General features: G+C 34.6%; 1 protein-coding gene and 1 long non-coding RNA gene across 2 annotated transcripts in view; both read right to left on the reverse strand.

Annotated features, from left to right (window-relative positions):
• Positions 1–657: 657 nt before the first annotated feature.
• LOC128231541 (uncharacterized) lies at positions 658–4268 on the reverse strand. Its single transcript, XR_008260382.1, has 4 exons — positions 4029–4268; positions 3201–3258; positions 1524–1780; positions 658–788 (listed from the first exon to the last, which is right to left on the reverse strand). It is a non-coding gene; the product is annotated as an uncharacterized LOC128231541 (long non-coding RNA).
• A 4407-nt stretch (positions 4269–8675) lies between these two features.
• LOC128230460 (uncharacterized) overlaps positions 8676–16931 on the reverse strand; it is an 8928-nt gene continuing 672 nt past the window's right edge. Inside the window, exons 2-6 of the mRNA XM_052942734.1 lie at positions 13762–13819; positions 12462–12616; positions 11444–11681; positions 11225–11295; positions 8676–10005 (exon numbers count right to left, since the gene is read on the reverse strand). Of these exons, the coding sequence (XP_052798694.1) occupies positions 9778–10005; positions 11225–11295; positions 11444–11681; positions 12462–12616; positions 13762–13819 (750 nt within the window). The 3' untranslated portion in view covers positions 8676–9777. The remainder of the gene's footprint in view (positions 10006–11224; positions 11296–11443; positions 11682–12461; positions 12617–13761; positions 13820–16931) is intronic.

Consider the following 16931-nt stretch of genomic DNA (forward strand, 5'->3'; position numbering starts at 1 on the left):
GCAAGTTTGTCCACGATATTCCTGCAATAGTAAACCGATTTTAAATGGTGAGTATCCCCAACCTTGTTACCTATGCAAACTCAAATAACTTCAAACTCTGGTATGCAAACAAGCTTTGTATATGTAATATTTAGATGACATGAATCAAAATCTTAGTGATTAAGAATGGGCGGATTGAGCGAAGCGAACGAGACCTTCTTAATCATTAAGCTTTTAATTCAGTTCATCTTACTGACTTAGAATACAACCTAATTGGCTGACACATAGTAAACGCAAAATCTGACGCAGGGCGTGTGCGTCGGATGAGTGGCAGTGAGTGGACCTTTAGACACGCGCGAAAGTTAAAATTCATAATGACTAAGTCTAGCACTTAATGATTGCCTATCTGCAATTTCATTGACTGTAAATTAGATTGTATTCAAACGTTTGTTGAACGTTGTTAGTTTGTGTGTAAAAAACGGGAACCAAAATTATCTTGTTGATAGAATAAATGATTGAATGACACAGCTTCTATGAAAATCATTAAAATATTTTTATATATTGAACTTACTGAGGAGGGATTCCACAATTCTCTTGATTCCGATCAGACAATCGACGTCAGTATGCTGACCAATAGTCACGTCAACATAGTCGATATTGCGCGTGGTTCCTGGTGACGTTGTTTCAAGACCCAGCCCATCAATAATTGTCAACCAATCACAGATAAGCAGACTTTTAGGGGCGGAGTTCTCCTCGATTGGAACACTCGTCCCGTGACCTCCTGGGAACGCTTCGATGGCTGCAGATGTCTGAAGAGGTAGTTTTACCATTAGAACATTGAACATGTTAAAATGGTTCTTGGCGATTCAAAGCTGCACTCTCACAGATTTACCGTTTTTACAACTTTTTATTTTTTTGTCTTAGAAAGAGCAATTTTTTGCGTAAATATCTGCAAAACAATGATAAAAGATTGCTGACAAAAGATCAGATCGCAGATTTTCATATTTCTGTTCGAAAATTAATATGTTATGGCTTACTAACGGTTTAAGAAAAATACATAAAACATCGACTTTGGACTTTAAATATAAAAATATGTGTTCTAATTTTTTGTCAGCAGTCTTATATGACTGGTTTCCATTGATTTTCTCAAAAATTGGCGCGTTCCAAGACAAAAAAAAAAGTTGTCAAAACGTTCAATCTGTGAGAGTGCAGCTATAAAGGCGCACAATATCGGTTGATGCAACTATTTTTTTTTATTTAAATGCATTTTCATGTTGACTGTAACTCATTTGACTTGAATGATACAAACAAAAAAAGAATATGATTTAATTGGTATAAATTTAAATATAAATATTGACCTTTATAAAATGGGGTTTTTTTTTGTTAATAGCTATCCTCATTTTAAAAAGCGCCAAAAAACACTTTTTTTATCTGTAGTTATATCATATGTTTTCTGTTTTTGTTTTGATCATATTAACTTGTGGAATAATGTCAAAAGACATTCAATATGAATTATTGGAATATGAAAACGAAATGTTACCCACGTTTTGTCTCAAAAACGTCAACTTTCTTTTCAAATCAGTTTCATTCTTGCATTCTCTGAGTATATGGAACACGCCAGTCCGCCATTTTACATCTGGAAGTGTTGTCTGTATCAGCCGTGAAATGTCGTCTGATGTATCTATATCTGAACTTGTGACGTCATTCAGCCTTTAAAATTCCGGAATTGACTTCAAACCGTATCCCAAGATGACGTCATTACTTTGTGTGTCGGTTGTCTTTAACGGTCTGTAAACCTCGTCTGAAATGATATCGAGCATGACATCTTCTTTACCTCTACATTTTTCTAGCTTTCAAAATAGTAACGTTGATTTCAAAACGAATTTGAATTCTGTTACAGTGTTTAATAGCATACAGCATATTGCACCAGTCAATTGTAACCACGCCCCCCCCCCCAGGTCCGGGGGTATACCGGGGATAGCCGGGGAAATGGGCCGTGTTTTACCTTTCAGGTGGCCCCGCAGTGCCGGGTGAATGCGGTGGTTTTGGCCTCGCGCAAAATATAGCGGGGAATGGGCCTTACCTAGGCTCCCTGGGGGCGGGCGCATTTGACCATCAGTTCGTCGGGGATTTTACCCGGGGTTGGCTTGACCGAAAGTCAAAGTCCCCGCTATTCGCCGGACCTGGGGGGGGGGCGTGGTTACAATTGACTGGTGCATCTTATTAATTTGGATAATGTTTTCTTACTGTACAGTTCATACTCATAACCGCTTATGAACAATTAATTAAAGTTTTATAGTAATCTCCTTATAATCATGTATATATATATATATATATATATATTTATAAGGGATATTCCCATTCTAATTTGTAAAGGTTGAATATGATATAGTAAGAGCTTTAAGTAACTCCTGAATGAAAACTTGATCATTGATGGCCCTTCTGATAAGAAGTCTTAAATAATGTGCATACCAAATTTTATGATATAAAGCAGTTATTCACTCCGGTATAAGTTTACAATTATTGCCTGCATATTTAAGATCATATTTATGGACTTCCAACATATTTTCAACTTTAGTTTTTCCCTGTGTATTTAACGTAGTATTATGAGTTTTTTACCCGATTGTTCTCACATTTTTACCATTTCAGACCTCCTATTTTACTGTAAATATTATCTATCCAACTGTATTATCTACAGTAAAAAAAATTTAGTCATGAATTAAACAGTGGATTTTTTGGATGTGAGATGGACTTCCATAATAACCGACTGCTTGATCATATTAAAAACCTCGTCTGGCAGTTGTATAATTTGCAATCAATAGAACCAAAAACATATCTTGTGTTATATTAAAAATTATTTGTGTCTAATGAAATGTAATCGTTTATGTTATAAGGTTGTTTTTGTTTTTTGTTGTTGTTTTTGTTGTTGTTGTTGTGTTTTCTTGCTGTTTTTTTTTTTGTTTTTTTGTGTGGTTGTTGTTTTTGATGTTGTTTTTTGTGTTTTTGTCGTTGTTAATGTTGTGTGTGTTTTGATGTGTGTTTTTGTTTGTTGTTGTACCAGGGGTAGGGGCTGGGGAAGGGGGGTATTTTCGCTACTTTCATAAGACATACTTACCCTAACTACTTATCCTATAAAGTATATACATGTCGGTATTAACCCTGTTCATTAAATATTAATTTTAACATAACTTTAAATGGTTCTATAAAGATATGTAACGTACCAAAATGTTCTGTTGGCGACTTTTGAATGTCAGCTAGACTGTACTTGCATTTTCGCCGCTGAAAGCATGAAATATGAAAAGTGTTACGGTTTAGAAATACGGAAATATACAAACTCATAAATTCAAATATTCAAAATCTTTTTGATTCACTATTATACAGCCTTACTCGTTTCAAACACATAACTGCTCGACGCACACCTCCAGTTAAATTGAGGTAAGCGTCTTCCGTTTGTAGAGATGTGCACATTTTAGACAAAATTGAAGGTAAGCATTTTCAGTTATTGTTATTTGTTAAACATTTTATTATTTGTTGCCCAAAGTCCGAGTACGTAACTCCAACTTAAATTAATATTTATGAACAAAGACTCTACGTACATATCTATATACTGACATAGACATAATAAAGATGCAAAGAATCATATCCCAAATAATTGTAACCTAAACTGTGACACTTTTATTCAACATCAATACATACACATGTAGAACACACATACATTTTGAGTGATAAACCTTTAACTTCTTACTAAATAATACATTTATGGAAAATATTAATTACTGATAACAATAATGTAACCGGGTATTTAATAGCTGAAAACGCAAACCTATTAAATGAATGGTGAATGCTTAAAGATTTAGTGCGATCTCCAATCGTCTCATAAGGTAGAAATACCGTGTTTTCTGCACCTATCTTTCAAATTAAACTCGGTATCCTTTATACGAACCATTGATTTCGACATTTATTCATCCTTTTTGGTATATTAAAACAATTGTATTAATTGCTGTACATCTTATTTGGGAGTAAGTGTGCATCTTTTAAAGTATTCTTACCTTAAAGACGTCGAAAATGCCATCTGCCATATCACCATTCCCTTCCACAATATTCATAATACAATCTTCGTCCGTCATTCTTGATGTTTGAATACAGTATGTTTACTTAAACTGTTTCTACTTTCTTTTATAGAAGGAAGATTACGTCATTTTCTGAAATTAAGGAATATTTTTCAGTAGTTCCATATAACGCTGGGTTTCCTTCTATAAATAAATGCATGGTTTTATCGCATCCGGTCTCCCATTTATTCACGATGATCAAGCACTTCCCGGGTGTTTATCTTTGTGTTGAATACACTAGTTGCTGCAATGTTATCTATACCCAGCCATGGTATCAAGTAACAAAAACGAATATTGTGACAAAAGGAAGAAATTAATCTAAGTCACACCGAAAATATTAAAGGGATCCCAAAACTATGTATGTAAGTAAAATGCAATGATTATTGCAAAAGACATTTCTTCATATTCGTAGAATCTGGATAAATATAGAAACTACCATAGTGATTGAATTGCGGAATTTCCACAAATAACATTTGTGTTTAAACAATGACATTAGGTCAAAGTCTACAACGCATTTCCATATGTGGAAATTTCTATTTACTAAAGAATTATTCATGATGTAATAATATTCACTAGCGGATTTACAATCGAAAAAAATCGTCCAAGTTCACTTTTTGTTTCAATATGGGAGAAAAAAGTAATAAAACCGATAAAATTGCACCATTTCCGACTATAAATTGTAAAAATGACTTGAGGGAGTAACCTCAGATCCCTATGCAAACGGTTTATGCCATATACTTTTGATACTGAGGTAGGAGCGAATGTAAAAAGGTTGCGCCTTTAAGTTACGCCCCCTTTAAGGTCAATTGCTGGACCAGCCCATGATATTCCTATCATCAATACAAAACATAAAGGCAATGACGAAGAAAATATATTTGAATAACGACTATGCAGGTCCCTGTTTCAAAAAAGATCGTTAGGATTCGTAAACTACCTGATGGCGTAAATTTTCTGCCATAACCGCGCCTTTGGCGTTTAATTGCATTTAAATAAAATACTATAAGGACATTAATCGCACAGAATCTGCTCGTAATATTACAGGCATATCTGAGCACTGTTTAACTACTTATATATCTCATTGAAACGGGGCCCATGCGCGTAGGAATATATTAATGATTGGGGCCGCGTACGAATGGGGCAGGAAGATTGGTCAACGGGAAACTCAAAATTCAAGCACTTTGAAGCGTCAGTTTTCTATTATATTTGTGAAATTATTGTCATGGTCTGCCTGTTCATATACCGGCATTTACATAATTTTTCTGAAACGTAGTTGGATTGTTAGGCACTTACAAAGGAGGGAAATTGTAGACGAACTGGACTTAGATTTCTGCCACAAATATATTATTATTTTGACATTTCTCATGGCGTAATGTTGTGAACGAAATGTATGTCACTCCGCTTAAGATAATATTAGCTATTCTTATTCTTCAGAGGTTTGACAATGATGAATCTCACGCATTGTACGACAGTCATTTGATAAGAATAATTACAGCTTTGGTGTCATATGTACTGAGATACATTAAAGGGGCTGTACTCCGTATGATAAATAGCGAAAAAAAAAAGAAATTGTGAAAAACTGATATAAACTTGGCATCGTCGTGTACAATGCATTGAAACTTACTAACTGAAGTACCACATAGTTTACAATCTATTTAAGTTTAGCAGTTTTTTTCGTATTTTTCCATTAAAAAAGATTACTGGGTATGTCTACCAGGTAGAATTCATTCCTTATGCGTGATTGGCTAGTCGGCGTTATCACGTGATATTACCGAGGTAGGTATGTAGCTTAATTTTGTCACCCATATAGAGTAAGCCGTCGTAGCCCAGTAGATACGACGCTGGACTGCTGCAATTTTGGCGACACGGGTTCGAACCCGGTCTCCGACACAATTTTTATTTACATTTTGGTACTTTTTTTACAATTATGATATCAAAGCGTAACGCATTCTATTTCAATAGTATGCTTACCCGGATTAAATTTTATTATATCATACTAATACAAATTATGTTACGAAACCAAGTAGTTCATATATATATATCATATGTGTCTAACCATTTTAGACGATGAAATTGAAGTTTCCGTATAACAGGTGAAAGAAGAAAAAAATGTGTTTTTTGATAATGTTTACTTCAAAATGATTATCAACGTATATACAGAAAACATAAACATTTTTACACGTAGATCAATTATTGCACCACTAAAAACACACTATTTAAATCTTTTAATAAAAGGCATTACAATTGTAACCCTCTGTTGACAATATAAATTTGGTTGCCATGGCAACGGTTTTCCTAAAATAAAACAAAAAACTTTTTTGTTTTTTTTTGTTTTTTTAATCAGTTTCTTGTCATTTAATATTTATAATATAAGTTCATGTCCATTAAGTAACAACAGTGTTTCAAGCATCCGAATCATACATCCCGAAAGGCCTAAACTGCTCATAGTTCAAAAACTTCGATTTAATCGAAAAGTTTTGAGTACGAAAAACATACCAAAATAGTATCCAAACGTTTTGGCCTTTCGGGATTTTCTGACCTTTTAAAACTGCAGTAATGCATAGTTATTTGTATGCTAGATCTTTGAAAGGAGTGACGCCTTTGGTAAATCTGAAGAAAAAAATAATAATTTTAGGTTAAATGTCACTAAATGTGTTTCAGGTCATATGACACCAAAGCAGGAGTTCAGTCCTATCAAATGACTGTGCATTGTACGTAAAGCAAGATCGCTCTGGTGTTCGAAAATGAGTGTAGACAGAATGTTTAATTTCTACTACAAATATATCAGTTGTTTGACATTATCTTAACGGTATCTTGGAGACAGAATGTTAAATTTCTACCACAAATATATTAGTTGTTTGACATGATCTTAACGGTTTCTTGTAGACTCAATGTAGATTTCTGCCACAAATATATCAGTGTTTTGACATTATTATAGCGGTACATTGTAGACGGAATGTTGAATTCTGCCACAAATATATCAGTTTTTTTACATTATTATAGAGGTATATTGTTTAGGGAATGTGTATTTTTGCCACAAATATATTAGTTGTTCGACATTATTATAGCGGTAAGATTATAAGTATCTTCCATGGCCGAGAGTGTAAGATAGGTTCATTCCGACCCGAGCGTAGGGTGTTTGGCGGAAACGAAGTTTACCGAGTTTCCGCAAAACACCCTGCGCGAGGGTCGGGATGAACCTATCTTACACGAGTGGCTATGGTAGATGCTTTTTCTCCCACCTCAGTTAAACAAAATTAAGAAAAAAAGGTATTTTTTGCTGGAACTCTTTTGTGCTCATTGGAAATAATTGCGTATGGATGATATATGATAATTCGTGGTTGTCATGGATATGCGCGCATTGATTTAGATTATGTTAATTGTCAAATCGGTCTTTAAATAGTTCTAAGGAGAGTGAAAACTGTTTTATGGTGACATTTGAAGCGAGAAATTATTAATTAGCGTTCTAAATATTGCAACAAGACAAGGTTTCCATGATGCTACAGACGACATTCTTCAACAAGGGAGGTAATTATAATGTGTTGACCATTAAAAAGGAGTTCCATCCGGGCATTTTATCTTCACTCGTGGGCAAGATAAGAATTTCTAGCATGGTTAAATTATTGGATCTACTTATCTGAGGTGGGAGAAATATATTTTCTGCCAAAGCAGAGTTTGTGTTGACGGTAAAATGTGGACGGACTGTATATTTCCTGCCAAAGCACACCTGGGTCCTTAACAGTAAAATATGAACGGACTGCATATTCTCTGCCGAAACAAACCAGGGTTCTTAACAGTGAAATATGAACGGACTGCATATTCTCTGCCGAAACACACAAGGGTTCTTAACAGTAAAATATGAACGGACTGCATATTTTCTGCCGAGACACACCAGGGTTCTTAATGGTGAAATATGAACGGACTGCATATTCTTTGCCGAAACACACCAGGGTTCTTAACGGTGAAATATGAACGGACTGCATATTCTCTGCCGAAACATACCAGGGTTCTTAACGGTGGAATATGAACGGACTGCATATTCTCTGCCGAAACACACCAGGGTTCTTAACGGTGAAATATGAACGGACTGCATATTCTCTGCCGAAACGCACCAGGGTTCTTAACGGTGAAATATGAACGGACTGCATATTCCCTGCCGAAACATACCAGGGTTCTTAACGGTGAAATATGAACGGACTGCATATTCCCTGCCGAAACATAACAGGGTTCTTAACGGTGAAATATGAACGGACTGTATATTCTCTGCCGAAACACACCAGGGTTCTTAACGGTGAAATATGAACGGACCCCGAAACACACCAGGGTTCTTAACGGTGAAATCTGAACGGACTGCATATTCTCTGTCGAAACACACCAGGGTATAGCATTTCGGTAAATTGTGGATGGAATGCACATGTTTGCAAAACAAAAGATGAGTAATGTCGTATTTGTGTAATGGAATGTTTTGGACGGAATGTTCAATATTGTTGAATTACCCTTCTATCGTCCATTTCTAGATAGAAAATGGTTTATATACAGCTTTGAGTTGTGGTTAACAATTATCATAACGCCATTTACAACTTTCACCATTTTAGATCTTTATTTGCACATATTTAATAAACAAACTGACACAGCAATTTACAAGTAACAAAGATGATAACAACCAGCATGAGATCAATATGAAATTACATGTTTTCGTTTATATTTCACTGATTAATCACCCTAGGGACCAAAACAACTATTTTGTTAAAACATTAATATTACAATATACAAATATTTTGTTAAAACATCAATTTTACCATAAACAATATATGTTGAGACATTTTTTGACTACGAAATGCAACAAAAAATAGGCTAAACAATAACAGATCTAAAAAATCACACAAGAAAATCAGTTTACACTATTGTATGACAGCTGTCACGGTATTGCACAAACTATAATTACACATGTATGTTATTGCCATTGAATAAATATAGGTAAAACTCACCATAACCAAAAAGTGTATGTCAACGAAAAAAAAGAGACAGAAAGTCCTTATTATTAGTATTGCGGTATCTCGCTGGTTGATATATGGTGCCACTGGCGACCATCTTTAATGTTGATGCCTTTTTCGCCCATGCATCGTTGTTTCAATGCATCATATTGAAACGGTATTACTTGCTGATAACTGATACGTATTAGAAATGACTAAAACTCATTAATGCTAAAGATATTGCAGTGTGTAATTGTGTCCTTTATTTAGATGGAACTCGGGCATGAACTACCTTTTTTACATTTTTACGGCCTAAAACCAATGTCTGTAATACTTTTTTCGGAATAAGATTTACATACTACAAAATATATGATTGTAATCCTTTTTGGTAGAAGGGTAACGAAGATTGTCCGTTAAGTTCGTGGACAAGTCATTTATTGCTATTAAATCAACAACAATTTTGATAAAATGCTTATCATTTTAAATAGTCATTCCAATCGAAAGTAAAACACCAAACAATGTATCAAAATATAAATGTGTCTAAAAGAAATTTATTTTAAAGAGACCTACTATCTTAATATACTTATCATATTTAAATGTTGTCCATGAACTTTACGAACAGTCCTCATACATTTTATTTCGATACACATACAAAGCGGTACCAAATTAATATGGGATCACCAGACATCCGAAATTCACTTGATTGTTCATAGGACACCTTAAATAATGGTCTGCATTTCATGTAGCGATCTAAATAATCCATGAAATACGATACATAGAGCATCAAACTCCTCTCTGATGTCAGGGCGCTCCCACTTGAGAGGCGACCACTCTTTGTCGCATCGAAATCCCAAGGACCGCAGCAGGAAGGGGAAACGCGACTCCACTTCCTCCAGAGCAGGGCGGCTTACTTCGTTTATACCGTGACCTGCGACCAATGCCGCCAGCTGGAAATGTTGATAAGACTTTAATTTGTATCAAATTGTGAGTGTAGTATTTTGATTGGGATAATTAAATCATGTTGTTCATAAAGTAATTTCAATAAAGAAGCACCTATAACCCATTAGGAATATAGAGTTGTAATGTTTTTAAACAATTCTTAGAGAAAGGTTTTATTGAAACATGTGGCATTATGCTATTTTTCGTATTTATTTTGTAATAGATTAATTTTTTCAATCCCTACATTTCGGTAGTTGATGTTTAACTCGTGTTTTAAATCGCTCATTTGTGACTTACAGCCTGTATTTAAATAAAAACGTTCCTTATCGGCATGCTACCCATATTAATGCCATTTAAGCGATATTTAAGTGCACAAAGTGCAAGAACTTTGAAAATGTACGTGTACGACTATAATTTATTGTACTTTGTTAAAACCCAATTGCACGAATATTTCCCTTCCAACAGCACCTTCAGTGCTTTGATTTTAAACAGGATATTGGTGAATTGAAATGAACCGTTAGCCTTCGTTAAGGGCCGACCACAATGCAAAAGAGGGTGGGAAAGGTCAAGAACTAAAACGTTTAAAAAATCATGTTTTAATTTGTTTTGAGGAACGATATTTTTGGCGAGTGAAACATATAAAAAAAAAGATTTGATTTTTTGGGGAAGTAAGTAGTTAAACAAATTTTACTAAAGAAGATTTTATCAGATTTTGGATCAAAAAGCACTCACAAAGTCTGTCGACATTATAACCCTGTTTTTATGTCAAAATGACCCAGACTATATATTCAACAATGTTTTGAGGGACCTTGATGATATCTTGTCAAATAAGAAAGTTATTCAGAGAAATAATGAAAATTCGTGGAAGAAATTTATTTCCGGGTTACAAAAATGCATTTTTTTTAAAATAGCTGCAATTAACACATAGCCCCAAGACATTCTTGACTGGGCAGTTCCGACAAGTTTGACTCATAAACATATTCTTTTTGTTTTTGAGACATTTCCGGGAAATCGTAAATGCTTTTTGATTGGAGATCTGATAAAATATTGTTTTGTAAAATTGCGCAACTCCTTATTACAGATTTTCATGTTGCAACGGATATATGAAACATGTTTATTAATTATTGATCCTCAAATCTAAACAGAAGTTGATTTATTTATACAATTTAAATTCTGTCCCCTCAATCGACATTTGCATCGCTTACCGGCCCTTTAAGGTGTTCTTACCGTGTGGTAAATAAGTTCACCTTCTTCCATGTTGAGTCTGGTCAGCTGTTGAATGTTTGTCCACGACATTTCTGTAATTATGGATACCATTTAGTTCTTTATAATCAAGGTAGAATGTGCTTATGATGTTGGATAAAATATAGCCAAAGCATGTTTGTTCAAGTATTTCAGCTTTAATAAATTAAACTATGAATTGATAATGTACTCGCACAAACTTACTCAGAAGAGAATCCATAATACTCTTAAATCCTTTTAGAGAATCGACGTCAGAACTTTCCCCAATAGTGACGTCAACAAAATCAATGTTGGACGTGCTCCCTGGTGACGTAATTTCTAAGCCCAGCCCATCCATAACTGCCATCCAATCAGAACACTTGAGGCATGTTGGGGCTGAGTTTTCCTCGATGGGAACAATGGTGCCTTGGCCCTTGGCGGAGACCTTGATTGCTGAAGAAACCTGTAGATAGATAGATAGAATCGTTTTTGTTTTATTTATACTAAGTTACTAATTTATCCATGCGGATTGAACCGTTTAGAGCAGCCTAAAACTTTATTTAGCCTGTTCACAAACATCTGACGGAGTCGTTCAAAATACCCGATACTGTTTGAAAAATGAACTTAGCATTTCAAGTTTTTGAAGCATTGACTTATCAGAGATTTTGCTCAGCCCAAAACCTCGAATTTCCAATCAAGAATATTGAGCTCTGTGGAACCGTATAGAGCAGACTAACACTTGATTAAGTCTGATTACAAACATTTGACGAAGTCGTCCATAACACCAAACTATTTGAAAATGTACTTAGCAATTAAAGGTTTTAAAGCATTGATAAATAGTGTATTTTTCTCAGCCGAAAATTGCGTACTGATTTTCCCATCAAGAGCAACATATATGGCCTGTTAATCAGCGTTTTTGCTCAATCTTTAACGTGGAACTAACTACTGAAGAAGCGGACTCATCAACCCGCAAAGCCTCCAAACAGTTTACATTGGTTTCCCTTTAACCGGAAGTAAAATCGTAGCTCAAAATACCTCACAAGAAGCTCAACAAAATGCTTTGAACAGTTAAAACTGACTGTCCGAAGCCGCTGTAAAGGCGGTTCAAGTTTACAGTAACTTTGGTTCAAAATGGCATTTCGCTCGTGCTTCTTTTAACTTATTGAAGAGAGCAGACTCGAGTTTCATTTGCCATTACGACACATGTCATAGAAACGTATTTCGTTGATAAGCCACTGCTTACATTTCTTTGTAGAAACGCTAAAGACTTCCTCACATCCTGCTCCGATTGACATTCGGTAAGAACATTAAAGACGCCTAACCGCCATTTGACGTCAGGGAGTGACGTCTGTATAAGTCGCAATATGTCATCGTGGGGTTCGTCGGACGTCGATATGTCTGTAAGATTAAAATTAAATGAAATACCGTATTTAAGTTGCAAAAGATAAATAAATTCTTGAACTTGAGATAAAACTTATTTTGAATAAAAAAAAAAAATGAAAAACAAGGTTCACTCTCTCACTCTCTCTAAATAAAAAATACATCCATATTCATGTTGTATGTGGGAATAAATACTTTCTTCATAGTTAATTTTCTCACATGTGTTAAAGAAAAAAGGCTAACGTATTGGTGTTACTATTTAGTGAAGTGGGCCACTCCTCAACTAGTAACAACACTACAAGCTTAATGAATGTTTATCGGGGAGGTGATCTAAAGGCGTTTCCATAATAAAGGAGGGCTCAAATGCGTTTCCATGACAAAGGAGGGTCCATATGCGTTTCCATAATAAAAGAGGTTCCAAATGCGTTTCCATAACAAAGGAGGGTCCAAATGCGTTTCCATAACAACGGAGTGTCCAAATGCGTTTCCATAACAAAGGAGGGTCCATATGCATTTCCATAATAAGGAGGGTGCAAATGCGTTTCCATAATAAAGGAGGGTCCATATGCGTTTCCATAATAAAGGAGGGTCCATATGTATTTCCATAATAAAGGAGGGTCCAAATGCGTTTCCATAATAAAGGAGGTTCCATATGCATTTCCATAATAAAGGAGGGTCCATATGCATTTCCATAATAAAGGAGGGTGCAAATGCGTTTCCATAATAAAAGAGGGTCCATATGCGTTTCCATAATAAAGGAGGGTCCATATGCATTTCCATAATAAAGGAGGGTCCATATGCGTTTCCATAATAAAGGAGGGTCCATATGTATTTCCATAATAAAGGAGGGTCCATATGCATTTCCATAATAAAGGAGGTTCCATATGCATTTCCATAATAAAGGAGGGTGCAAATGCGTTTCCATATTAAAAGAGGGTCCATATGCATTTCCATAATAAAGGAGGGTCCATATGTATTTCCATAATAAAGGAGGGTCCATATGCATTTCCATAATAAAGGAGGGTCCATATGCGTTTCCATAATAAAGGAGGGTCCATATGCATTTCCATAATAAAGGAGAGCCCATATGCGTTTCCATAATAAAGGAGGTTCCATATGTATTTCCATAATAAAGGAGGGTGCAAATGCGTTTCCATAATTACCTGGACATCCTTTGTTCGTCACATCCTCACTTTCCCGTGGGTTGTATTTTCCATTGTTCTGAAGTCATAAGATGATATGTATTATTTAGTTACTATGAGTTTGATGCTAAACCAAAACTTTAACAAAACATTCTATTAAATTTTATGTTGACAGTAATCCTAACAACAAATAGAATGGTGTTTTTTATATAAACTTAACAGTCATGTTATATAATTATAAGTTTTAGACAAACTAAACTATTTTAAACTAGTTTTATGTACGAGCAATAGGTTTCGATCTGGATATATACATAGCTTAAAAAGAATTTATAGAATTGATTTAAAACACATGGCTAATACTATTAAGATCAACAAGAAAAAAATAATTCAAATGGCAATTTTAATAATGCAGAATTCTTCATTATGAGGACTCGCTCATGTTTTGGGGTCAAACTTTTGTTCATGGTAATGCATCTGAAAACACTTCTATAACAATAATTAAACATATGGATACCGAAGTTTCATTATAAAATACTTTTAAAGTATAAAAACATTGTTTTTTTTAGAAAACTGACAACAAAACCACTCGCCAACAAGGACTCTGACAGAAGCAGAGGGATAATTTAACCTTTAAGCCTTTTGTTGAAAAACTAACGTTATTCAAAATCGCGGACTTATAAACACAATATAAGAGCATATATTAACATTTGTTGAAGTGTTCCAGCCGTAGGTGTCTTAGTTTTGACACTCCTAATGGGTTGCCATGATTTATTTTGTCATTAAAAACGTGCATTTTGCAAAACATGAGCGAGTTCCTTTAATGTATCCGGTGTGAATTATTTGACTTTTGGATGCCTCGGGCCATGATAACAAAAGTCTCAAGTCCGTGTCTAGACTCTTGCATCAATACTCAAATAGAAAGAAAGTTACAATGATATGAAGTTTTGCAGTATTGCCACTTGAGCTGATCGCAAACTTGAAACTGTTCATAATCATAGCCCAAGGCCCCAATTTCCCGACAGTTCCTAAGCATAACAAGATTAAGTAGCATAGTTTATTAAGCCAATTTTCTGTCTAAATCTTGAGTTAATTAAAGGAAAAAATGTTTATCGTGAGTATCGTCATTTTATTCCTTTTAAAGGCGCGTTGATACCATTTTATTTTGAAATCCTTTGAAAGTGTTTAATGTGTAGAGAAAATACATTGAAAATCATATCGAAGGAATAAGAAAAGAAATATCACAAACATGACCATTAGCGTCCGGTTTCAATTCAAATAAAGAAAAGAAATACAAAGTACAGAAACTGTATACACCGTGTATTAAAGGTCATTTAGTGTACATATTAGTTGTCCGCAAGCAATACCATTTTCACCAGACATCATTATTTAACATTGATTGTCCGGTTAGCACAGTGGTTAGCGCACTTGCTCTTCACCTAGGCGACCTGGGTTCGATCTCCAGCTTGGGCGCATGTGAGTTTGGTTTGTGGTCACCAAGCCGGACAAGTGGATTTTCCTCCGGGTTCTCCGGTTTCTCCCACAACAAAAGACAACACTCCCTGACGTCTTAAAATCGTACCAACGAAAGTGATTAATATAATGTTGTTCTAACTTGTTTCACAATTGTAGTAAAATATTAAATTTCGAACTATTAATTTACTATTTTCTCCAATAGCACGATAAAACAACAAGAGGTTATTCGGATCCATTATATTTCATTAGAAATATATTACCTTATACAGTATTTGCAAGTACATCGGATCCCTTATATTTCATTATACAGTATTTGCAAGTACATCGGATCCCTTATATTTCATTATACAGTATTTGCAAGTACATCGGATCCCTTATATTTCATTATACAGTATTTGCAAGTACATCGGATCCCTTATATTTCATTATACAGTATTTGCAAGTACATCGGATCCCTTATATTACATTATACAGTATTTGCAAGTACAGCGGATCCCTTGTATTACATTTTACAATATTTGCAAGTACAGCGGATCCCTTGTATTACATTTTACAGTATTTGCAAGTACATCGGATCCCTTATATTACATTTTACAATATTTGCAAGTACAGCGGATCCCTTATATTACATTTTACAGTATTTGCAAGTACAGCGGATCCCTTGTATTACATTTTACAGTATTTGCAAGTACATCGGATCCCTTATATTACATTTTACAATATTTGCAAGTACAGCGGATCCCTTATATTACATTATACAGTATTTGCAAGTACAGCGGATCCCTTGTATTACATTTTACAATATTTGCAAGTACAGCGGATCCCTTATATTACATTTTACAATATTTGCAAGTACAGCGGATCCCTTATATTACATTATACAGTATTTGCAAGTACAGCGGATCCCTTATATTACATTTTACAGTATTTGCAAGTACAGCGGATCCCTTATATTACATTATACAGTATTTGCAAGTACAGCGGATCCCTTATATTACATTATACAGTATTTGCAAGTACAGCGGATCCCTTATATTACATTTTACAATATTTGCAAGTACAGCGGATCCCTTATATTACATTATACAGTATTTGCAAGTACAGCGGATCCCTTATATTACATTATACAGTATTTGCAAGTACAGCGGATCCCTTGTATTACATTTTACAATATTTGCAAGTACAGCGGATCCCTTATATTACATTTTACAGTATTTGCAAGTACAGCGGATCCCTTATATTACATTATACAGTATTTGCAAGTACAGCGGATCCCTTATATTACATTTTACAGTATTTGCAAGTACAGCGGATCCCTTGTATTACATTTTACCGTATTTGCAATTCAAGCGAAAGATTTCTATTTTTTGTAAAACAATTGTAAATAAATGCAAGATGCGGATGGATACCTGTGGAGTTTCACGAATAAAACATGTAAGTTGATCAGGTGCAACTCATCTGAATGTTGTCAGTCATATGATGATTACAAATTTTATCATTCATTTCATTATAGTTTAAATATCGCAGCGCAGAGATAACGAGTCGACTTTGTACTGCAAAATGATATTTCAACGAACTTATCAACGCCAAGCCCATGCAATTTTAGTATATTGAAGAAATATAACGTTCATGAAAAAACTTTAAATAATGCATGATTAAAACCTCACTATTTTCAATTAATTGAAACATTTAGAAAATAAAAAACATTTTTTATATCA

This window comes from Mya arenaria, chromosome 4 (genome assembly GCF_026914265.1).
Source record: "Mya arenaria isolate MELC-2E11 chromosome 4, ASM2691426v1".
NCBI classification, from domain to species: Eukaryota; Metazoa; Mollusca; class Bivalvia; order Myida; family Myidae; genus Mya; species Mya arenaria.